This window comes from Poecilia reticulata, linkage group LG21, assembly GCF_000633615.1.
Source record: "Poecilia reticulata strain Guanapo linkage group LG21, Guppy_female_1.0+MT, whole genome shotgun sequence".
Lineage (NCBI taxonomy): Eukaryota > Metazoa > Chordata > Actinopteri > Cyprinodontiformes > Poeciliidae > Poecilia > Poecilia reticulata.
Window position 1 is genome coordinate 22,480,279 of NC_024351.1, and position 25,546 is coordinate 22,505,824.

Genomic DNA, 25,546 nt, shown 5'->3' on the forward strand with positions numbered 1-25,546 from the left:
ATCAACGCTGGTTAAAACATTGCTGTAGGGTAAATAGAGGAGTGTTGTGATGACTTCTTGAAGCCGGAGTTTCAGAAAGAGCAGGAGTTTTTAAAGAGACAGCTATATTTGATATATACAGTATTTTTTAAATAACTGAAATTAACAGTTCTTCGTGCGTTAAAATGGCACTGTGTGGCTGGCAAACACATAATACTGTCCCTTTAAAAGATTAAGTGTTCCAATAAACCCATAAGACAACATTGCATGATAACTTGAAAGCCTAACAAAGCTGTTCAGTGGTTATTGTGACTTCAGGTTTCTCATTGAACTTACTCAACATGTGGTAAAGTGCCCATCAGCATGTACAGGAGTCAGTGAAGACTTTCCCACTGAGCCACAGTTGCACAACAGGAAATCTTRATGTGATACAGAATGTTTCATTAATTCACTCCAGAGAATTTAATATAGATACGCTATATATAAATTGATATATTTCTAATTATTACTCAGAATATTAGATAAAAAACATATTTATACAGAATTGCTGTGGCCCACACTGTCATCACTTCTGCCAAGGGAACAAGCCAACAAAGATCACTAAAAAAGCCGATTGTTCAAATGTTACATCTTTCTGCCGACAAGCTTTATGAATCTGAATTCGTTTTCATGTCATTGTGCACGAAAGATGCACAACAAAACTGTGAAAGCTGCTGATGTCATTTTACCTGCTTTAGTGACGCTGCCTTTAAAGCAAGCCAGGCTTCTCCAACGACAGCAGGTCAACAGAACAGAGTACACCAACTCACCAGCTTATGAATGCCATATGGGGAAAATTAATGTACAGTATATGTTTTTGGTTTATTATTTCTCCGTCTGTCCAAATCAGAAAAAAATAAATAAAAATTAATTCCATCCTGTTGCAAACTTTGTAACCTGGGAACTCTCCGATCTTTAACATGGTTTGGACTCAAAATAATAATAAAAGCCACAGAAATTAAATCTTTCCATTTTATGCAAGTACATCTCTATGGAAATATTATAAGCACATCATTGAATGTACTACAGAAATCATTTCTTATGTAGCCATCAGATTATACAATGCCCAACTCTGACTGCCCTTAATCCAAGTTTTCTCTGGACTCATGTATTTATCATTTATATAATTTATTTATATGGAAATATATTTCCATGTGCATTCTTATTTTATTAATGCATCTATTTTATATGTTTATTATAAATTTAGTTACTGGATGGATGGATGGATTTTATATTGCTTATGGTTGTGTAATTTGTGTTTACCAATATTTAACACTTTGGATGGAGTAGCTGTCAGCACGAGCAGTTTCCTCTTGGGGATCAATACAGCATTTTCTATTTTAATAAAGAACCAGTGGAGGATGAAGGCTTACTGCTATAATACTTAGAAACTGGAAGAAACAGAAAGAGATCATAATATGACATTGCTGGAGTAGGGATGGGCTCAAATAAGTTTATACATMTACCCACTCCTTTATCATTTTAGTATTACTGTTATTCTTATTTCTACTGTATGACAGTCAATAAGCACTGAAATACAAATGTTAATTAAATTTATTCCACCAATTCCTTTTTATTTTTCAAATTGGACTTATACGATTTTCTAATTTCCTGAAAAACAGAACTTTTGGTTTTCATTAGCTGGAACCACAGTCAAAAAGTGACTCCAATTACTCAACAGTAATTGAGCTCTACTGCCATCTAGTGGGAAGAGCATTCTGAAGGCACACCAACAACATTCAGAATAGATTTTTTTTTTATTTTTACAAATAACTTATCTGTTACAAAGACAGTTTTCCCAGCTAAAATCCAAAAAAACAAAAAACAAAAAAAAAACCTTTAGATATCCAAAAATGACTTTTTCCTCCATTTAATAAAACATGAATGAACTGCCTCTTCACACCAAGGTGCAGGTAATGCTGAAAACTGGGTTCTTTGGGTTGGAAAAAGGAAGAACAAAGATGTAAGTGCTAAAGAGACAATAAATCATCTTCTACTTCTAAATGGGATTACATAATACTAAGAATTTGGTTTTAAAAAATGGCACTTGAAATTTGACTGAGGAGATTGTCAATATAAATTCATAAGGCACTAATGCAAGGCACCAGCTCACAATAAGGAAAAACTCAAAAGTAACTAGTTCAAGGTTACGATATCTTAAATCACATTGAGTAAACTTTAGACGCTCCCTCTTAGGTAAAAAGATTAAGAGGATAAAATGAGCCAATAAAAATAAGGGAATACACAGTGGACAATCATGTGCTTACATTGTGTGTGTGTGTGTGTGTGTGTGTGTGTGTGTGTGGTAGGTTCTGTCTGTGTAACAATTCTAACATGTGTATAAGGCACAAGGGTCACAGAGGGGTCATTGAAACAGAGGAAAGACATTTTAATTCATCACCAGTTGGTTGAAACCAGAAGCTCCGCTCAGACTCGTGTCTGCTTGGGAACATCAGATTCTGGAACTTCTTTTCCAGGAGCTCCTYCAAATCAATCCTGGTGTGTTACAAAATKAGTCTCTTCGCACTGAGGTGTATTTTATCCCCAAACATCAATCCTACATTCCAGTTGTCAGATAGGATGGCAGTTTGTCATTTTTTCCTTTTTTTTTTTTTAAACCCAGCTTTTCTACCCCAACCCCAGAAAGTCTCCAATATGTCCTGAAGAACAAAAACAAAAATAATAACAACAAGAACTCCTCCTCCATCGCCTTATGTCAACAGATCGTACACGGGAAACTCAGCAAATACACAAGCGATGAACGGACCAACCGACACGTGTAGCTTCGTGATGACTGTGAGGGTTTTGACCGGCTCTGCTCGTCTCCTTCTGCAAAGCTTCCGCTCCCACACAAATCAAGTAAAAAGCTTAAAAATGGAGCATGGTGCTTGTCTGTTTAAGGAAAACAGAAATAAAATAGTTGATAAAGTCTATAAAGCTATAATTACAGGAAATACATGTGATTCATAGTGTGAGGAGAAAAGGTTTAAAAACACATTCTAAAAATTATGTACAGCAAGGAGCTCGAGGAGAGCTTCTGCTTCAATGTACTGTACATAAAGCATGCAACTTGTTTTTCATCGAGTTGTGACTACGTAGACAGAAAGGGGGTGCTGGAGAGACATTAATAAGCATGGAAACATGGCAGCAACAGTGGCTGTTTGCCCTTTGGCATCCTCTAGAAACGGCAAAYGAACGTTCAAGTCCACAAGTGGATTTCCTTCGGCGGCTGAGCTCAGTTCCATTACCAGGTCAGGCCRTCACGGAGGAAGAAACAACTCAGATATATGATCAGGAAAAGGCACAGCGGCACCTGGAGTGTTTGTGCGAGCGTGTGCCGTCACTGCGGGGTCACGCTCATAATACTGTGAGTGGAAGCAGCGAAGCGTCGCCCAGCGAGACGGTCCCGGTCTCTAAGGCGAGGTATCATCTCACTGTTGGGAACCAACAGGAGCTGTATACGCTGTCCAGTCAGGCCTTCGGTGGACAGCTTTACACCTCCCTCAGAAAAAAGGAAAGACGATTAATAGCCGAGAAGAAGAGGTTGCACGGTTTTCACCGCCGCAGCCCGCTGTCCGTTTTTCTCTTTCGCCGCACAAAAGCAAAAGGAAAACTCAAAAAGTCTGGTCTACTGTAGCCTGCAAGACATCAGGGTGTGCGGAGGCAGGGCGCGGCGCGGCGCCCCGTTGGCTCAGAAGTGCCGCGGGAAGTCGCACTGTTCACAGCGGTTGAGGGCGGGATGGTTGAGGAAGGTGCAGGCTGTGCAGTTCCAATGGGTGCCCTCATCCTCCTCTGGATCTGTGCTGGGCTTCACAATCTTACTTCCTGGGTCTGAGAGCAAAGGGAAAGGAAAGGTGGTCAACACAACACCGCTGAAAATCCAATAGTGAATTTGAGCCAAACTGCCACTTGAGAACTTTTGGGTTGAACATATTTACAGACTAAGCTTTTTCTTTTGTATGTATGTGTATTTTGTACCGTTTTAGCTTAATTACCACTCCAAATATGTTTTTCAGCAAATTACCTATTTAAAGTCTGTGTACTCCAGTTAATAATTAGTCTATTACTAAATTAGTTAATATTTATTTCAATAATCTATTAATCATGAAATTCGATTAATTGTTGCAGTCCTAGTCCGTCTCATTTTTCCAGCGCACTTCCTGCTACATGTCTGCTGTGTCTCAGTGGCAAACTGCAAACTAGAATTCTTCTGCTTTTCTTTCAGCCTATCTTCTATAAAAGTTCAGTTTTGGTAGGTTTGATACAAACAGTGGTCCTGWCAACAGTTTTCAGAAAGCGGTATATATGGAAAACTCAAGGTAAGTTCAAGGTAGATATGTGGATATCCTGAGTTTTCGGTTTCAGAAATCCAGGTAGGCATTATCATGAGTCAGCTTACTCTGTGTACAAATCCTGAGTCTGTCTGACTGTTCTGCTGAGACGTGACAAGTTGAACGTGTCAGAAATAGCGTAGTAGACTTTGGAACACTAATCCTCAGCAGAATTATCCACCAGGAGAGATAGATCGGACCACGACTGGATGTCTGTCATCTCTGGAGTAAGATGTTTTGACGTGTTACCGCCATTTATCTCAGTGAAATTACACCATGACGTTTTTGTTGGAAATTAAACAATAGTGTCGAGAATAAAATCGGAGATCTCTGTCAAATCACACTCACGCATTGACTTGGTCTCTACCAAGAGACCAAGTTTTTATAGCAGCAATAGTATCACTTTTTTTCTTAAATATGTTTTGACATTCTCCTTATGCAATTACTAGCATTTCTAATTCCCTCTCTGAGAAATGTGCACTTTGAGGCCTTTTATTTACTCCTGTTGCCATGGTGAATGGCAGTACCCCATCAATTCAGCCTGACATTCACAGCACCAAAGGTGAGAAGTGAGCTCAGGAAGATAAAGACCAGGAAGGCTGCAGATCAGCTGTGTGATGTGACCGGGTACATCTTAATCTCAGCTTGAGGTTGGGGAAAGTTCCACAGCTGTGGAAGACATCCTGCGTGGTACCAGTGCCAAAGACCCCACACCCAAAAGACCTCAACAGCAACAGGCTGGTGGCATTGACATCTCACCTGATGAAGACCTTGGAGAGACTGCTTCTTGCCCACCTCCACCCCCTGGTGAGCCCATCTATGGACTCACTTCAGTTTGCCTACCAAAATGGCATTGGAGTGGAGGATGCCATCATCCACCTTCTACACAGCTCTATTTCTCACCTGGAGAATACTGGGAGCACAGTGAGAATCATGTTCTTTGATTTCTCAAGTGCTTTCAATACCATCCAAACCATGACACTGAAGGANCCTACCAAAATGGCATTGGAGTGGAGGATGCCATCATCCACCTTCTACACAGCTCTATTTCTCACCTGGAGAATACTGGGAGCACAGTGAGAATCATGTTCTTTGATTTCTCAAGTGCTTTCAATACCATCCAAACCATGACACTGAAGGACAAGCTGGACTACACGGGTCTGGACCATCACCTCATCACCTGGATACTGGACTACCTCACAAAACGACCACAGTATGTGAAGACCCAGGGCTGTCGGTTAGACATGGTTGTCTGCAGCAYGGGGGCTCCACAAGGAACAGTCCTTGCCCCCTTCCTCTTCACCCTCTACACTGCTGACGTCCAGTACAGCTCTGCCAGCTGTCACCTGCAGAAGCTCTCTGCTGTCGTCGGCCTCATCAAGGATGGAGATGATGGGGAGTACAGAGAACTGAACTTTGTGGAATGGTGCCAGATGAACTGTCTGCAGATCAACAAAGGAAAAACAAAAGAACTCGTGGTGGACTTCTGCAGGTCCAAACACTCTCCTTCTGTGCCAGTGAACATTCAGGGAATGGACATTGAGATCATGAGGTCCTACAAGTACCTGGGTGTTCACCTTAACAACAAGTTCGACTGGACTGACCACACAGCTGCCCTCTACAAGAAAGGACTGAGCAGACTACATCTCCTGAGGAGACTCAGGTCCTTCGACGTGCGGGACCTGAGTCCTGCACTTCTCAGGATCTTCTTCGATGGCATCAGCCATCTTTTACGGAGTTGGTTTGTTGGGGCTGCAGCATCTCCACTGCTGACAGGAAGAGACTGAACAAGATCCTCAGGAAATCCAACTCTGTCCTGGGATGTCATGTCGACCCGGTGGAGGTGGTGGCAGACAGGAGAATGAGGACTGAGCTTGCTGGAGTACCTGTCCCACCCCATGCACCACTCTCTGACAGCACTAAGCAGCTCCTCTAGTGCCCAGCTGCGGCACCCAAAGTATGTGAAGGAAAGATACCGCAGGTCTTTCCTTCCGGCCGCTGTCCGACTGTACAACACTGCCTTCTATTCAGGGTTTGTTATGCCGTTAGTCCGTCTGTCTCCATGTTCAGAAGAAGGTTGTGTTCCAACTCAGTTGCTTTAATCTTCTTGTGTGCCGTCTTCTTGGTCTTTATGTTACTTTTTGTTCTCTAATTATGTCACTTCCTAAGRAAAATGGTTGCACCAAATTTATTTTTATTCAACCTTAAATAAAGCTTAAATTTWTTTTATGAAATAAAAAATGGGGGTATTAAAATACAGGGGTCTGAATAAGATACAGCTCTAAGATTTTTTATTAGTAAATGATGCTGAAAACTATGGACAATGTTCATCCTACTTCAGAGTCCTGAGCTTATTAGTTAGTCTATCACATAAGAYGTCAATAACAAAACATAAGGGGTGCAAATTCTTCAGTAAAGCACTGTACAAGCAAATAATGAATGATAAAAAACAGATATTAGTAGGCCTGTCACAATAAGCAATAAAGCAATTAATTGCATGATAAATTAAAACGAGCTCAATAATTTCTATTTGCATGATTTATTGTTTTTCTAATTTCTTTCTATCAAAAACTGGATCATAAAAGTTCAGTCAGGTGCTTTGGTCTCAGGTAGGGGTGCACCGATTTATTGGTGGCGATTTCCTTAATTTTGAGAGATTGGTGATCGACCGATACTTGCGTGTGAAGCCGATCTTATCCCCTGACTTTATCTACCTCAGCCAACGTCTAAAAATCAACTGCTGTCCTCTTCTGCTCTGCCTTTAGAGAGGTTTGACTAACTGGCCCACCAGGTCATGTCTGCATGTTTGTAGTTAACAATAGTCACCCCATTGTTGCCAACGCAGCAACTTTCTTACAAAATTTAGCAACATTTCAGGCAAACAAATTGGTATTGGCCATCATCGGAAACTGTAGATCACGGTTTTTTTATAGATTTTTTTGGACGATTGCCAATTACCAAACTGCAATCAGTGCGGTCTTATTCTCAACCAAGCCTTTTTATGGACAATTTTGTTTAAAGAGACTTCATAATTCATTTTGTTTATTTAAAATGTGTTCCAGTTTCAGTGTTAAATGTTCATTAGAATTTAAAGTTTATTGATCTTTGAGAATGTGTTCTTGCATTATTACACCATCAGCATTATACGGTCTCAAAACAGCAATAATACTGTTTATCGCAATAACGTCTGGGACAATTTTTCGTCCAGAAAAATTTGTTATTTATGACAGGCCTAGATATGAGCACACATAAATATGACTTTTGCTGAAAAATCGAGGGAGTTCATGCAAACAGAAGCAGTTGCAGCAAGATGCCAGCAATGAAGAGAATGCATCCAGGAATGGCCTTACCGACAGATGAAGTACCTTTGGGTTTGGGTGGGACAGGACCAAGGAATCCAATGTTGTCATAAAAATTATGGATTACACTTGGATTTAAGTGTGGTCCTGCACACAGATGGAGACAGAATGGAAGCAACAACGTTGGCGTATCAGTGCCGTATCAAAACTTTAAGATCAGTTTTGATTTGCTTTGTATTGGAGGCTCTTTGTGTTCAAACAGACGTCATCAATAAAACATTTATGAGAGAGCGAGACTCAACATCCTTCCTTGACATGTGGAAGCTACTGGCCCTGCAGCGGCTCAGCCTGAGGGGGGGCTGTAAATCTCTCGTTACCCAGCAGCAGCAGGATGCAATTCAGGAAGAGCTGGTAGCTAATAGTGCTGAGTGCAAAGAACACACGAGCCGGCTGCTGCTGCATTGCTATCTCTAATAACTTACTGTTTTATGAACAACAAACAGGCCAAAAACTYACTTTAAAGACAAAAATGTATATTTATATTCATTGAGCAGAACATCCGGAGTGTTATGCAGCAGACAGAAGTGGATACATACCATTTGTTTGAAGGAGATCAATTTCTTTGCTGAGGCAGTCGATGTCAATCTGCAGCGTTCTGTTTTTGCATCGCAGATTCTTCATTTCATCGATCTGAAGGAACACAGAGAAAGAATCTCAAACCTAAACCAATATCTCAACGTCCCAGGCAAACTCAAACTACCCAGAGCTTTCTATAACTCCAACAACTCAGCTAAGATTTTATTCGCTTAATCTAAAGATGGAGCATAAAGTGATAAATAATGCCTGTGCTTAGATGTGTCGCASGTGAACTGTGAAGTTCATGTGTTACCTGATGTAAATTGTGTGGCCTATCAAGTCTATCAGTACTATTTTATATGGACCTAAACAGATGCTGTCATCACCATGGATACAGAGATGTCATATAAAAACTGACCTATGTGGTTTCATATGTTCTGACAGAGAAATTTGTTTGAGAATGTAAACTAGTATTTTATCTCTACTGTTTAAACAGCATGTGGTGGAGGGTTGCATAACAGGAACACGATAATATTGGTAAACGTAAAGATAGAGATGTGACTTGTGATAAACCTAGTTGTTGCATCTCCAGTGTTCTGTTGGAGGGATAAACCGTATAAAAATTTTGAGTCAGCCCACGCTTTTCTACTTAGCTGAGAAAATGTCTGAATCACTTATTCAAACTTGAGGAGTTCTAGGTTGAACATATTTACAAAGCTTATTTTTTATTATTATTTTAAATCCTAAATATATATCTTTTGAATATCTGCACATTAAAAAATATTAGAAGTCTATAACTTTTATGAATGATATTTCTAATAAAGGGAAGAATTTTAAAGAAGGATTTCTACAAAATCCAACAATTGAATGGATGGACAGGAGTTAGGATACAAGGAACGTGGACATGGAAGGAGGGAAACGATATATGTAGGGAGGAAGGAAGAAAAGATATGAGGTAGGAAGAAGAGAAAGAAGAAATGACAGAATATTCCAACATATTTATCCAGATAATACTGGAATAAAACTTCACACAAAGAAATCTGGCTTAGTGCCATCTAAACGTGAAGAGGTCAAACCAAAGCAAAGTAGTAAACACCATCTCTGTCATCTTACAGAAGGAATTTGGGAGGCAGAGTTGGATCTCTGCAGCCTTCTTCTGGTCAGGTCATTCTCCATTTCATTCACTTCTTCTTTTAGCTTCTCCAACTTCTTCTTCTTCAATTCCAACTCATGCCACAGTCTCTCCATTCGAGCTTTCTGATGAACCAACAGAGCTGAAAGAAGAGAGAAGAACAACATGTTTTATCAGAGGCAGCARCTGCAGCAACTGTCCTGCTTTCTCAAACATGAAGAAACAAAACAGAAACATGTGGATAAAGCCTCATTAAGAGTGTTTTGTTAAAAGAACTCTGTGGTAAGAAGATGTCGGCCTTGAACATGAACCATCGTAGTTAAATAGTGATTTAACTACGATGATTTAAAAAATAGTTAAATCGTAGTGATTGTTCTAAAAACCACAGCTGTACCAGTATCTATTCAGGGTTCTTCTACACCTCCCAAATTTCAAAGGAATTGCTGTGTCTGTTCATAGATACAGCGATCCCACAGTCTCCTTAAGGATGAGAAACCAGGTGTAAAATGTGGGGTTGTATTGAGTGGTTAGAATCAGTAAGCATCTTACCAGCAGTACAARGCAGTCAGTCAAACWAAGAGCTCCATAACACTTTTGGCTTGGAGTGAATTTGGTCTTTAAAATGACTCAAAGTTAATATCTTTGATCCAGTGGTAACAGTGTTTATGACTGTCTGAATTAAAGGGACAGACACGTCTGCATGGAGGTGACTCCCTACAAACAGCAGGAAGGAAACTGTGGGAACTTCTGTAACCTCCCCCAAAAAACAAACAAACAAACAAAAAAAAACTAAAACAAATGAAAGTATAAAAAGCATCGACAATGAATTTTGACATTGATGACATTAATTGTTAACATCAACAGTCCAGTCTAGTCAGGAGTTTGTTGTTATCTCAGATTAAGCTAATTTTGAACGCTATATTTAAGGATCTTTTAACTCCTGCTGTAAGAAAGAATTTTGCTGTTAAAAGTGGGAGGGGGTAGGGGTGAGGTTCTTTGCAGACTCAAAGTGGGCATTTCTACAGCGCAAACACTGATTGGCAAGATCCAGCAGCAGAAATCTTACAAAAAACAGACAGAAATCAGTGCCCACTTCAAAAAGTTGAACAAATTATAGAACAAGGACCCTTCATCTCTGGGACAGTCTAACATTATGTTTTACTTCATTATTTGTTGAAACCACTGATGTCAGTTTCACATTATTTCAGGAACCAAAATGATTTTGTTTTGAGGAGAAGCAGGTTTGGATATGGCGCTAATGTCAGACCAGCTAACACAATCTGCCTCCTGTTATTATACCYAAGAGCTCAAAAGTCTTCTGATACCCTCGGTTACAACAGCTAGGTCGTGAAACCAAATAAATWAATTAAAGTCTGATACCAGAGAAGTAAGCTAGCCATATTATGGGGGCAGAAAAAGTCAAACGATGGCATTAATTTTGTCCAATCAGGTGTGATCCTTGAGAAAACCCTATGATGATCGTGTTGCACTTCAGTTTGTTCGTCCAATCAGCTGTGCCTCCTGAGAAATGCCTCCCTTTGGAAATGGCTACTTCATCTGTAGATGTACGTACTTGTTAAAAATCTGATGCAGCTTTAGATTTGAATTGTTGCTATGATGATTTTAGGAGTTTGTGGTGGTGGGTTGTTACAATATTAGCCTACAGAATATTTATCCTAACAAGTTAATCAAATTCTAGCAATTTCCAACTCTGTCAGCTTGATTTAATGTCAAGCTATGTTCAGAAAATAGATTTAGAAACCTCCCCTCCCCCATAAAAAACTCCAAAAGATGTTCAAAGAAAAAGCAGAAAAGGCAATCGGAACAATTTGTTTTTCCAAACTGAACCAGTTTAACAGGGAGGTTACATTTCAAACAGGTTTTCACTTGCATATCAGGAAAAAGCGTTGCGCAACACCAAAAATGATATTCTGCTGCCAAACAAAGAGCGATATGATCTTGGTAACTGGTGGTAAAAACATTAGTGTTTAATTAACCGTTATGTGGTGACAGGTGTGTCCGTATCAGGTGGCTTTAAATGGGACTCAGCCAGGCGTAACGCCACCAATCAATATTCCAGGTTTTGATACAAACGCACATGAAGTGTTAAGTGTGGTAGTCGCCATAGAGCAAAAGCCAAAGCCAGTGACTCACACATGATACAGTCAAAAGTCCAAAAAAGGAAAGAGCAGTGTGCTGCCACATGTTTGACTCACTCCAGGATCTGTAGTTAGGGGCTGATGGGGGCAAACAGAGCATTTACTGTGGAGGATTCATACTACAGTCATCACACCAGGTCTTACTTAGAGAGCCACCTTGGCTTTCATCTGCTGTGTGGAAACGGCCATGGAGAACATGTCTCCACCACAGAATTGACAGCAAGTATACACTGTACCACTCAAGAAATACTTTTAAAGTCTATGTTTTCATAAGACACTTTTCTGATTATACACTATATACCTTTTAGCAACTTAAGCTTCGGGGCAGGCATTTAAGGAGAGTTGGAAAGCACTTAGGGAGCATTAAAAAAAAAGTACAAGCAATGGCAATATAATTAAAATCTTTAAAAAAAAACAAAAAAAACTTTCAACCTCAACAGTAAAAGATCGTTTAAACCAGTGTTTTTCAACCCTGRTCCTCASYGCCCCCCTGTCCTGCATGTTTTAGGTATTTCCCTTCTGCCACACACCTGAATTGTATCTCTGGGTGATTAACAGGCTTCTGCAGTACTTGATGGTCATGCAATCATTTGAATCAGCTGTTCTGGAATAGAGGCACATCTAAAACATGAAGAGCAGGGGGGCGATGAGGACCAAAGTTGATAAATACTGGTTTAAACCAACAGTACCATAGGGTAGTTTGAGAACTACCCTAACAGTACCCTAACAGGTTGGTAAACCAATACAGACAGTGTGGTCTGCTGTTGCTGGTGGTCATGTTTTACACTCGTTTTATTCTGGATGTTTAAATTAGTGCACACTTAAATAAAACATACATAGTAATCTATTAAACTATACGGGAGGAGCCAGCTGTTATCGTATGGTCTGCTGCTGCAGAGTGAGCGCTCTGCTGAGCTGCATCATCTCCTTCAGAGATGATTTAATGTTGAAAATAAAAAAAAACTGTGGTGGAAGTTGGTTATTAAGTATTTTCCAGGAATATAGTGGCATTCTACGGCACAGTAAAGGAACCATGTTACCCTCAGCTGTTATAAAAATGGCAAATATACAAATAGGTCTTAAAAGAAATTTGACTTCATAATGTAAGGCTTTGAAATTGGCCCTCTGTCTCTAAAAACGCCAGCTCTTTCTGAAACTTCGTCTTCAGGACGTCATCACAAGGTGGCTCCTCTATTAACGTTTTTACCAGCGTTGCACTGCGAAGTAGCTCCTTTTATGAGCTTAGTGGTTCCACCAGGTGTTTGCCAATTGATGCTGGCTAGTCTGAAGGAGCTGAGAGGGGGAGTCGAAGCGGTGGGGTGTTCTGTGAGGCAAAAGCTTGGAAACAACAGCTCTGAGGAGGAGCTGCCCCTCAAAGGTGGAGCCAAGTTCACCCACGTGTTTTTGCAAAGCTGATTGGTTGCCATGGGAAACTAAGATTTCTCAAACATGCAAAAACGGTATGTTTTTGATGAGGGAATTACATTATAACAGTGGTTCTTAACCTGGGTTCGATCGAACCCCAGGGGTTYGATGAGTCAGTCTCAGGGGTTCGGCGGAGCCTCTGCCGCGGAGGTAAAGACACAGTTGTGTAAAGTYGTGATGACACCCCGTTTTGCCATCACTTGCTGCAGAGGATCATGTTACATTGATTAGCCAATCAAAGCTGCGGAGGAGGAGCACTGATTGAAGGAGTTCSACTCTTTTTACCAAATTCTATAGTCTAAATCTGCTCCTTAGTCGCATCTTTTCGGGGTTGCTACTGCCTCTAGTGGCGTGGGGGTGGTAAAATAGCTAATATAATTACATTACTAAATCAGAATACCACAAAGTATGTTGTGTGTCGGGGTGGGGAGGGTTGGAGTGGAGAAGGAGGAATAAGAAGGGTTCGGTGAACGCACATATGAAACTGGGGGGTTCGGTACCTCAAAAAAGGTTAAGAACCACTGCATATAACATGACGTAAAGGTAAAAAAATTTCATTTTTACATAATACTACCCCTTTAAAATCTTGCCATGTGTACCAGGCACAACAAAAAAAAAAACTCATGGAAAGGAAGCAGCTCAAACATTGAAGGACAATCTGAAAAAGGAAGTTAATGTTGGAAAAATTTGCTCCTCAGTTCTAACATATTATTTTGAACACTTATGAGGGTTATTTAGCTAGGAACTGAGCCAGGGCACAAACATTTTTCTGCAGTGAGACTAAAAAGCCACCTCAGCGCCAGAGCGTTGCTCACCTTGTGTGTACGCTGCATCATCAGAACCCATGCTGAGTCTGCGCGGCTCACTTGGCCGCTCTCTGTGCGGTGACAGCGGATCGGACAGATGCAGGGGCTCCGGCTCCACAAAGTGGTGGTCCGACGGCAGGCTGAGGAGGTTGTTGGGCTCAAAGGTCGGGGACACGACCCCGGGGGACACGGCTGGAGGTTTGTTAGGAGACACAGTGATTTTAAAGGTATATTTGGTGTTGGGCTGAGTCACTACCACGCGAGGCGAAGACGCTGTGCCTCCGCCTCCCACAGAGGGCCGACTCTTAGGCGGATGGTGGTGAATGTAGGCGGGGCCCATGCTCACTTGGCCCCCCATGGTCCTGGCCACCGAGGGTCCCTGAATCTGAGGGTTAGCTGAGATGTAGACTGTAGGAGGGTTTCTGCTGCCGCTGTCGTCGCTGGCAGAGATGTAAAACTTGGGCTGGGAGCGGGACCCCAGCGAGGCCACCATGGCCTCCTCGGAGAGGGCACTAGCAGCAGTGGGTGGGCTGGTTGAGAAGTAAACAGTGGGCTGGTTGCGGCTGGAGCCAGGCCCTCCGATGGACTGAGGGGTGCTGGCGACAGTAGAAGAGGAGGAAGAGGATGGGCAGCCAGAGGAGGAAGAAGAGGAGGACCAGGGCCCGCCGCTCGCCCGCAGCACTGTTGTGGCGGTGGTGGAGCTACTCCGCTGAGGAGATTCAAGTTTGATCTCAATCTGGTTCTTCCGGGGGCCGGTGGAGATGTTCTGGATGTTGTACTGGCTGACGGCAGACAGGGAGGAGGGCAGTGCGGAGGAGGAGGAGGATGGGGGGCAGGAGGACACGCTGGAGGATGCTGCCACGCCGCTGCTGGGGGGAATGGCAGGTGCCTGTGGGTTGGTGGGGGAACTGATGGGCATGTAGACGTGAGAGGTCCTTGAGGCGTGCGAAGAGGGGTGCTGGGGGGCAGGGCGCGGGCTGGGGGAGGGTGATGGGTGGATCTGGAAGATCTGCTGCTGGGGCTGGGAAGTGGGACTGTACTGGGCCCGGCCACCCGGCTGCTGGCTCTGCCGACCTGAACCGGACTGGCTGACGTACGGTCGAATGAAGATGGAGTTGCCCTGAGGGCTGCCCAGGCCCTGCTGGGGCACGCTGTGTATGTGCAAAGAGGCGGGGGTGTTGCGGCCCGTTTGAACATTCGGGGCGAGCGTTACTGTGATGGGGTTGAAACGGGGGGCCTGGTGTGGCCCCACGCTCGGCCCTTTGGCTCCCAGTGTGTAGAGCCCCAGGTTCTGCGGGGGCTGCACCTTACGCGTGGGCTCCATCACGCTGAAGACGTTGAGGGTGGAGGGGACCTGTACCGGGGCGGACTGCGGCTCGTGCTGGAAAAAGTCACTGCTGTGGGCCTGGCCTGTCTGGAGGGGCCCGTCGCTCATGCTGTGGGCCAGGGTCCGGCTGCCATTCATTCTCAGGCCGTCCCGGTCTGGGGCCACATGCACATTCTGAGACTGCAGGCCCAGGTTCAGCTGGGTCATGTGCTTCAAGTTGGGGTCCTCAGAGAAGCTGGGGCTGCTGGCGTCACTGTAAAGGTAGCCTGGACTGACCTGGGACAAGTATTTACAACAGGCGTCCAGATTGTTGTTGCACTGCAGGAAGGAGAGAAGAAGTGAGAAATATGATGTTAARTAACGGGCCGATTGTAACTGAAAATATTTATTTCCATCTCATCGCTTGTTTCTGGAAGAGGAGAGGAGGTTGGTCATGTGACAATGATAGTGATGCAGCAAAGGATTGTGGGGAGTTTAACTGAAGCAGAGAAAATCAGCAGGGTGGTTGTTCTTTTCATGTCTCAAAAGAGTGGAGAAATAACCATAATATCAGTGAATATCGGTCATAACAGCAATATTAATATCAGCGCACCTCTAAATAACTGGCATGTTGYTATATTTCAGGCGTCATGTATTGACTCTGCATAAAGATTATATGTCAGGTCAATTTGTGGACCAACAGCCACTGTAACTCTGATGGATGTTTTTAGTTACAGATGCTAGAGTTCATTATGTAGAACTCCTTGAGGCGTGCGAAGAGGCCACATTCATAGAGTGGGGACATAATGTGATAATGCAGACAAGAAATAGTCATTAAAATATAGGTMATCTTTTACACAACTCTAAGCAAGTATTGCAATTACAAGTATCGGTGGGATATTGTGCAGCTTTATTCTAAATCCAAACAAAACAAAAATCGAGGCACCAAGTGGAGATCAATCCTGATATGGAAAAAAAACAAACATGATTATATCTGTAGCTTTGGCCCGTCCATTTCCCCCCAGGAGTCCATCCTGCCTTCCCTCTACGTGACATTCAGCAGTAAAGATATGTATGGTTTAGTGATGTAATTTACAACTGACCTGCAACACACCACTTGATTTACTGGAATCCATAATGACTGAAAAATAATTCAGCATAATCTGTGTCCTTTGATATATTGTGCTCTCCGGCCTGTTGGCTTATATGGCATCAATATGAGCCAATATGAGCCAACAGGCATACASACACAAAAACGAGCAGACAGGAACATCAGTTAAAGGCAGAAGTGTAAAAAGTGTGGCCCGGGGGACATTTTTGAACCTCAGAATGGTTCTGTGTGACCTACAACTAGGGCTGAAACGATTCCTCGAGTGATTCGAGTACCTCGATTATTAAAATTCCTCGAGGAAAATTGACCTGCCTCGAAGCTTCGTTAATTTATGTTTTATCATTTAGCGCACCGTGTTTCAGCCGGAACATTATTTGTGTTGCGCGGAGCTCTGACTTCCACCTCTGAGTTGTTGACGGAAGCTACGTGTTAGCGGCATAACGTCCAATCTTCAAGTTCGGCCCGCGGGGATTTTACTGATTGGTGATAATTCCGGGTTTTCATCGTTTTTGTGGGACCAATAAACATCCTTAAAATGACCGGTGCGATGCAGGGAGTCCGGCAGCCTTTCTGCTCCGGAGCTGCTGGTTGAACGGCGGGAAGAAGCTGAGGAGGATTTATACAGGTGAGCGGAGAGACTGAACACGGCGGGCGGCTGAGGGTTGATGCTTACAGGGTAAGAGCAGCTTTACGGACGAACCGCACAATAAACTTATATCATCCCGGTCTGAACAAATGGGAGGCGGAACATGGCTGGTAGACGAGTTTCTGAACGGAGGAGCCGTAAATATCCCGTATTGCTCCCCCGGGTCTACAAAAAAGTAACTGGTAGGGAAGCTCAAATGTGGAAAAAATAGACTGATGTTGATATCCGATAGTAACACTGGTGTTATGGAAGATTTACCAATATTTTATTTCATAATTGTTTTTATCCGATTACTCGATTAATCGTAAGAAAAATCTATAGATTACTCGATTACTAAAATAATCGTTTACAACAGCCCTACCTACAACCATAACTCATAAATGGTAGAAGTGGTTGATACAGATATGAGATATTTTTATTTTAAAAATGCGTGAAATTTTCAGACAAATTTAAGTTGAAATTAAACATCTTAGGCACAACGGGGAATATCTGTCTCATCAAATATATTTCTTGCTTTTTCAGAATCTTTTTACAAAAATAAATTTAAAAAAAGAAACTTTCCCTGTCTTAAAATGATCAACTTGATCATTTTGAACGATATGATGACAAGATAACTATCAAAGTTTAATATTTGGATACTGTTATTTTTTCTAAACAACTTTCCAATCAAACATCAGTTTTTACCATCCAATAAATATCTAAGTAAATAAAATTCAATATGTTTAATTAGTATTTTGTAATACATTATTAACKTCAATACATTTTGTAACTTCATCAATTTCTTTTGTGTTTTATTTTATTTTTTTAATTATGTGTAATTTCAAGCCTCTTTACCTCCAAAACACACTGAGAGACGACACCTTCAGGGACTTCAGGGAACTTCTGGCGCAGGTCGTGCAAAACCTGAATRTCAATCTGCTGGTTTCCCTGGGCCATTCGTATGTTGCCAGGTCAGGACCGCTTGTTCAGGTCAGCAGACTGGAGCATCAGCTGTGGCAGAATCCCACCCTCATCCTGGACATCTCAACTACAAGACAGAGAGAAGAAAAAAAAACAAATGGTACTTAAAATGTAAGAAAAAAAAATATATATATGTGCGTGCCCACACACACACACACACACACACACACACACACACACACACACGGCTGCAGTATGTTTACAGTTGGAGTTGAAGAAACATTTGCATGAACAAACTGCTGAAGAGTTTTTACATGAGTCTGTCCAAGAGGCCATCCATCCATTTTATTAAGTCTTGGAGTTTATAAGAGAAGATTTCAGAGAGTCTTGATGAGAAGAGGCTGCATTCATGTCAGAGGGCCTCCTCCCCACAAAGCTCTTTAAAAAAGGAGAAGCAGAGGGAGGAAACCACCTCTGACTGACTGTACAGGAAACCAGCCGCTCCAAYTCCTCTTAACATCATCATTTACTTATTAAAGGAACTAGAAGGACGAACAGTAGTCTGGTACGGACATATTTTTTTGATTTCAAGTTCAACAATAAAGCTGCTCTGCAAAACAATTGGTTTCCATCAAGGTCAGGGCAGGAAAATCTGAAGCAGGCAGCGCGCACGATATATGAGCGAGTCGGAAAAGGAGCAAACTCAGCAGAAAACCAGGAATGAGGAGGACCATGCTGCTGTGGCTGTGCAGGCAGGGAAAGGGTGAAATGTGCGACACTAAAGTCTCCTATCTCCAGAGGAAGCTTAGTAGTGAGCCGATCCGTGTGCTGCTGGTCAGCAGCGGCTCAGAAAGCAACGCCGTCTGACCAGCGGCAAAGAGAAAGAAGCTGATGATTCAGCCAGCTCATGTCAGTCTGCCACAGATGTGTAAAAACAAAYAGCATGTACGCGAAATACATGGAGTACATGTATTTACATCATATTTCAATCATTTAATCTCTGGGGAGGAATCAGAGCTACAGCCATAATCACTACATTGATCCTTTTTCTAGGCCTAAATCCAGAAGCAATAACTAGAAAGGATTTTCAGAGACACAAAGGAAACAATTGTTAGTGATGCACCAGGAGATTGTTGTGGAGAACGAGACTGGGCCATTTTCACCTCGACCTGCTCTAGACTGTGACTAGTGAGGAAAAAWTTWWWWWWWWWWWAAAWTAGATTTGGAAGAGAGAAAAAAACAATCGGTAAAAATACAATTTCTAATTAGGGATGCACCGATCCACTTTTTTCATTTCCAATACCAATATCTGAGGTTTAGTATTGGCTAATACAGAAAAACAGGCAAGTCAATTTAAAATGTTTATTTATTTATTTTTTTTAAACACAGACAGAAATGTTCTGAAATACAATTTTTTGATAACTCTGCACCAGTACAGCACACTTAAATACACCAAAGACTTCACCAACCTGGTCAAACACCTAAAAACAACAGTAATTTGTTCAGTTAGTGTAACAAATTATACTGTGTAAATTATTTTCCAAAGTTAATGAAAAATAAATAGTAAAGAAACTGACTAAAACAATAGGTTGACTACCTTAGTCAAACATGTAAAAATAAACTGAAACAAACCTTTCAAATGGTTCCAAAAGTGGAATTAGGAAATCTAAATATAATTTAAAATAAATGATAAAGCTCAGAGCACAAAGCATAGAATTAGACAAAATAGATATTTCCGTATGGATTGGGCACATTGTCACGATACCYGAATTTTTTAATATTTGGACTGCTCCAGATATTAATATCAGATCGATGCATCACTATACTCAAGTGCTGCCATGCCATTCTTCTTTAAATCTTCTTCCAATAGCAACAACTTACACAAAGTTATTTTCAGTATCAACTTGTACCAATATTTCTTACATTGGTAATGGAGCAACTTGACCCAGAGCTCACTTGTGCAGATAACATGAAGGCGTTGCTACAACGTTTCTAGTTTGATCATTTTAAGATGTCAAATTCTGCGTTTGTTTGATGGAACATGCTAGCTAGAAGTCTCCAAGTGAAGGTAATGGTCTAAATTATCTAGAAGACTACTTTGAGACTAATGTTTATAGTCAGTTCTGATCACATTAGTTGCGGATATAAAATCCAGCTCCAAATCTTTTTGTCTTCATTTCAAATGGATCAAATTTAAAGCTTCAAAGTTAAAGAAGAGTTGGTGAAAACCAAAGTTCAGCAATGTAACCTTCATGGAAACAGAGCAGAGTGAGCTTTGCTGCTCTCAGGAAATAAAATGTACGCATATCTGGAAGCCAGCCCAAAAAACCACAACTTTTTAAGACTGTACACTTTATGCCTGTACACCAGTTAAGCCTCAATTTCTTCACAGATCCTATTAGAAAATCCCAACTCAGGGGGAAATGATCTGGCTGCATGACACAGAATTAAATTAACTTCTTCAACCACCACAGGGTTAAGCGATGAGAACCACAGAAGCCTGAAATGCTGCAGAGCTATCTCCAAGCGCTTCAAGTGCATGATGGCCATGTTTTCCGTCTTGTCACACTTTTTTTCCTAACCGTACGCTTTCAAAACAGCCTCCTGTGGGAGGTTCAAACATGCCAATCAAAACATTGAGACACAAGAAGCTCTTCCTGTTTCAGTTGTATTCTGATTGGCGCTACATGAAGCAGAGAGAAAAACCACAATAGACTCCAGCACCGACTTCAGCTGCGGAACGTCTAGGAATTTTACTGAGAGAAAATCCAGGAGGATATTAAAACTTAAGATTAAATCGAAGGGAAAGTCAGAAGTGTGCCTCCAATCACACCTGCTTCCAGTTTTTGTCTAAGCATCCGTTTTATCTGCGAGGAAGTGTCACAACTGAAAAGTTGTGAATCGGCTCCGAAAAACATCCGCCTGCAGCCGACAGTGGGAGGAGCCACAGCTCAGCTGCTGTCAAAGAAGAAGAGCAGGAAGGAGGCGGCTGAAGGCTGGGCCGACATTCATGTTTCAGCTAGGAAAAAACAACAGGAGCTGAATGTTTCATTCAGCGGGACGGAAAAGAAAACACACTCATACCCAGTCCCTGTACCTAACTGTAATGAGAACCTAAGTGGGCCATAAAGCCATGCCCTCCACAGGGATTACACTGTTTATGAGAGTTTCTCCGGCTTGTTACTTCTGAATGAATTTCCAGACGATTCAAAGTGAAATAAATTCTGCAATAATAACAATAATAATAATTATCAGGTGCTCCGAGTTAAAGGTTTCATATTGAGTTTAAATAGGAACAGGCTCCTTTTAGAAAAAAAAATCCCAACAAAAAATACATGTGCCAAGCTGTTATTTACAAATGTTCTGTCACTACAGTCACGTTACGCCTAGTTCACACAGCAAGACTTTTATGCCAATTCTTCCCCCTTCAGACAATCTTAATGACGCCCGATTGTCACGAAGGCTCTTAAGTTAATCGCAGGAGATCTTTCTGCTGTGTGCGCGGTGTGTTAAGAGTCTGCTCCCATCTAAAATAAGGAATATTCATGTTGGATTATCTTGGCCCCGATATCAGAGTAATGGATGCCCCTCGAGGAGAAACGGGAGCACAACCTGTGGAATGGGATGTTYAGCCAATAAGAAAGTGAAGTGAGGGAAACGCTGAGAGGAATCTCAAAAACACAAGAATGAACGACTGTCATGGCGCATCAGAAAGGAGGATATCAGAAACATCGCTTTAAATTGGTTTTTTTCTCTTAAATATAGTCCACAAAATATCACCAAAGCTTCTTCCCAGTCGGYCATGATTGTTTACTCTGAACTGTTTGGGAAATCTCACCAATCCTATCGAAACCATTCAAACATCTGAATGTTTGAATGAAATCTGTGTGTGGTGTGTTTCTCCTGCTGTATGTCTCAACACCACCCACTGTGAGATCAAACCTGTTCATCTTCAGGTGTGTGGTCTCACAGGTTTTGGGAAATCTTGCCATGTGAATCATGCAAAACTCGTTTTATCAGGCTACACAGCAACCAGGCTAATACAAGATTATACTCACTCATTCAAAGAGAGCAGCTGATATGTTAGTATCACAGCGGTGCTGCTTACATAACCATTAGGACAATCGTAGAGATATTGGCCAGAATTRAAGGATTTTTAGACCATTCATTCATTCATTAAGAATGTTCTTTTAAGAGAGTTTGACTCTAGCAGATAACAGGAACATGTCACAGTAAAGTTGCTCTGTTTCCTTTTGAATGTTCAACCTCCAAGAATTATGGGACATGTTGACAATCTGGGATTTAGATTCTGTCGGAAATACATGGAGACTGATGTTTATAGTTGCTAATGCTAGCTATGTCAATCTGAAATGTAAGATGCTTCAAACTCCACAGTTCTGTCATTTGATTTTGAAATRATAGTTGTTCAAAACACCTTGTGTGATTTGAATGTTGTTCTCACATTTTTAGTGGATTATTAAATTCAGCAAAATAAATTAGTCTTCATTCACACAGCAGGTGAATGTGACCCATAGACAATCTGACTGATCCAATTCAGATTTTTTTTCACCCCCTGAAAATCCACTCTGTGCCACTTCCATATGTAAAAATAATTGAGATAAGTATACTAAGTGTCTGCAGTCTGAGCGGTCAGGTCGCATTTCATCTAACTTTCATGCGAGACATGCATCAGAATCCTGCACCAGAGCCAAACATGGTGAATCCMGACGTAAGCAATGGTTGAAAATGTYTAATTATGAACTTATGAAAGAAGTCTGTATTACTGAAGCACATCACATCACAATCCCACCACTCTTAGCTYAAACTCCACTTCCAAACAGGCTTCTCTACAGAAGTTGCAGTCCAGGCTCAACAAAAGCCCGTAATTACTTGTGCTTTCTTTTCATTAACTTCCTTTGAGTTATGATTTTGTGAGGATACCGTCAATTGTCATTGCTGACAATACGTTCTTCTTTTGTCGCATTGGGTTTGTAAGTCTTATTGGGGTCACACTTCATTAGGAGTATGAACAACTACGCAAAAATAATAAGTAAAACAAAATGGACCTGAGCATCATGACCTGCTGTGTGAATGTAACCTTAATATTTGCAGGTCACAACTTTACAAAAACCAGAGAACAGGAATCCTGAGTGCATCTCTAGTTTATATTTTTTTTATTCTTCGCTTTTATTGAAATCAGAAAAAGTCCCATTGAGATCAAAAACCAATTTTTCAAAAGAGCCCTGACTGGCTGTGAAGCCCCCCTATATCCATCCATCCATCCATCCATTTTCTTGTACCCTTGTCCCTCAGTGGGGTCGGGAGGGTTGCTGGTGCCTATCTCCAGCTAGCGTACCGGGCAAGAGGCGGGGTTCACCCTGGACAGGTTGCCAGTCTGTCGCAGGGCAACACAGAGACACACAGGACACACAACCATGCACACACACACTCACACCTAGGGGCAATTTGGAGAGGCCAATTAACCTGACAGTCATGTTTTTGGACTGTGGGAGGAAACCGGAGTACCCGGAGAAAACCCACGCATGCACAGGGAGAACATGCAAACTCCATACAGAAAGACTGGGGCCGGGAATCGAACCCAGAACYGTCTTGCTGCAAGGCAACAGCTCTACCAACTGCTCCACTGTGCAGCCCCGCCCCCGTATATCTTAAACAGCAAATGAAAATAGGAAGTTGACCGCTCCAAGATCAAATAAGATTTAGAATTTGCCAGAAACAGAGTCCAAGATGGAAACCAACATCTTCTGTCAGAAAATATAAGTCAACATGTTAAAAGTGACCCTTTGTTTCAACAGCAAATCTTTCAACTTTCAACTGTCCAACCTTCTGTTGTCCATCTTTGTGCACCCTCCACTAATGGAGGTTTCATTGTTTGTTTACAGGCCGCAGTGGGGATCCCCACTCTGCTTTCCTTTGTTAATCATACAGCAGTGATCTGGTCTTAAGAGTCCATTCAGATGGCCTGGCAACTGCAGAGCAGTGGGAAAGATTTGCTCGTTGACAACTGACCCAATTACAGGTCAAAAATGTGGATAGATTGTTTCCCAACCTCACAAACAAAACAAAACAAAACAAAAAACTCTCATATACTCACACACCTCTTCACTGCAAGTAATTATAGGCTTGCCTGGTGCTGAAATGAAGGAGCCGACTGAAGCTGGCAGATTAGGCCCTGCTGTCCCTGAGGGCTGAGGTAGAGCTGGGCCTGAGGAGGCGCTGCACCGCCAGCTCTGATAGAGACAAAGCTTCCTTTTGCTCAGRCTTTATTCACACAGCCAAGGCGCTGACCCCAGCTCCACTCACAACGCCTGCCATCCACCATCAATCAACTCATTGACTCCTGAGTGAACACTTCTGAGGACAACCAGAGGAATTAAAACCTAAAATCAATCTTTAATAGGTAGGGAACACAAACCTTTGGAAAGGAATATTGACTTTAAACCTGGTATTAGACTTGTGAGCTATCTTCTACAGAACATACTGATGTAAACAAAGAAGTTACACATCAATGGAAAAGAAAAAATAAATAAATGTCATGGAAAAGAAAAAATAAATAAATGTCACACCACTGTGCAGACTGGAATAGTTGACTGTTTGGGACCGAATTATAGACAAAAAAAAAACTTTCCTAAATGCTGCATGTCAAGCAGAAAAAGTACCAACTTCAATTAAAACATTACCTACAGTGTAAACAGTGAGCATCTCGTCTGATTTCCCTGCAGCAACCCAGCAGCTATGACCTGCTGACTAAGTGTTGTGGTTTAGTCCAGGAAAGTTTGAAACAAACAAAGAGACAAATTGGCAGAGGAAGCAGCTGGGCTTGCAGCCACTCGTGTATTGTTAGGAATCAGAGTGCTCGTCTGGGTCTGATGCTTCAACAAAGCGTGAGTGTAGAAATCAACATCAACGCAACTGCAATGTACAGAGCTARCTACTGCATGAGCCTGGAAWTAAGATTTCACACAATTTTTAATGCACCTTTCACAAGAATATAGAAAGTGTGGAAGAAACGTTCAGGAAGTCATCACAACATGGCTCCTCTATTAACCCTTTAATAACGTTTTTACCAGCGTTTTATTGAGACGAAGCTCCTATAATGAGCAGATACACCAAGTGTTTGCCAATTGCTGCTGCTAGTCTGAAGGAGCCGAGTGGGGAAGTTAAGTGAGGGCTGCTCTGACGGGAAGAAGTTTGGAAACTGTAGGTAGGTTTTATGTCCACCCAGGCGTTTTACATAGAAATTAGAGGATTCATAAAACATGCATGAATCAAAGCAACACTCCAKGTACGTTTTTGATAAGGGAATAATGTTATAACCTGATGTAAAGCTCAAATAATACTGCCCCTTTAAAATCTATTTTGCTACATTTTAAATCGATTCTGAATCGTAACAGATGGTTTTTGGGATTCTTATACAAATCAATTTTTTGGCATACCCCGACTGAATGTAGATGCAAATCTTTAAAATCGATGTATCCTTTTCCTCCCACCAATAATGCAATATAAATGCACTGATGTTGGTCATCATATGTGAAAATATGTGGAAWAGATTCAGGGAGTGTGAATTTGTTTGTCTCCAGKAAATAACAGCCTCAGTGACAGTAAGAGAGAAGCCAGCACAACTCAGTCCAAGGATCAAAGCCCCAAGTTTGTCATGCTCGCGGTTTGAGTTGTGCAAACATGCTTCACGTATAATGGTCCCTTCACTGACAAACAGAAAATTACTCCAATCCCTTTTCATTCCACCAAGCAGTTTGTTTCTAGTAAGAAAGTCTCTCTTAAAAGATGAAACAACTATATAAAAAAAGTAGATTCA

General features: G+C 41.7%; 1 protein-coding gene and 1 long non-coding RNA gene across 6 annotated transcripts in view; one reads left to right on the plus strand and one right to left on the minus strand.

The window, feature by feature from the left end:
- Window positions 1–1,756: 1,756 nt before the first annotated feature.
- Window positions 1,757–25,546, minus strand: part of tab2 (TGF-beta activated kinase 1 (MAP3K7) binding protein 2) — a 57,921-nt gene continuing 34,131 nt past the window's right edge. The window contains exons 2-7 of one of the 5 annotated variants that reach the window (XM_008398547.2): window positions 17,644–17,836; window positions 13,756–15,391; window positions 9,338–9,498; window positions 8,245–8,338; window positions 7,715–7,795; window positions 1,757–3,849 (exon numbers count right to left, since the gene is read on the minus strand). In XM_008398547.2, coding sequence (XP_008396769.1) covers window positions 3,710–3,849; window positions 7,715–7,795; window positions 8,245–8,338; window positions 9,338–9,498; window positions 13,756–15,391; window positions 17,644–17,745 — 2,214 coding nt within the window. In that variant the 5' untranslated portion in view covers window positions 17,746–17,836 and the 3' untranslated portion in view covers window positions 1,757–3,709. Of the gene's footprint in view, window positions 3,850–5,348; window positions 5,792–7,699; window positions 7,796–8,244; window positions 8,339–9,337; window positions 9,499–13,755; window positions 15,392–17,643; window positions 17,837–25,546 lie in introns of those variants that run through there. The other 4 variants (XM_008398546.2, XM_008398549.2, XM_008398548.2 and 1 more) reach the window with 4 other exon arrangements.
- Window positions 5,798–6,777, plus strand: LOC108165780 (uncharacterized). Its single transcript, XR_001776121.1, has 2 exons — window positions 5,798–6,012; window positions 6,052–6,777. It is a non-coding gene; the product is annotated as an uncharacterized LOC108165780 (long non-coding RNA).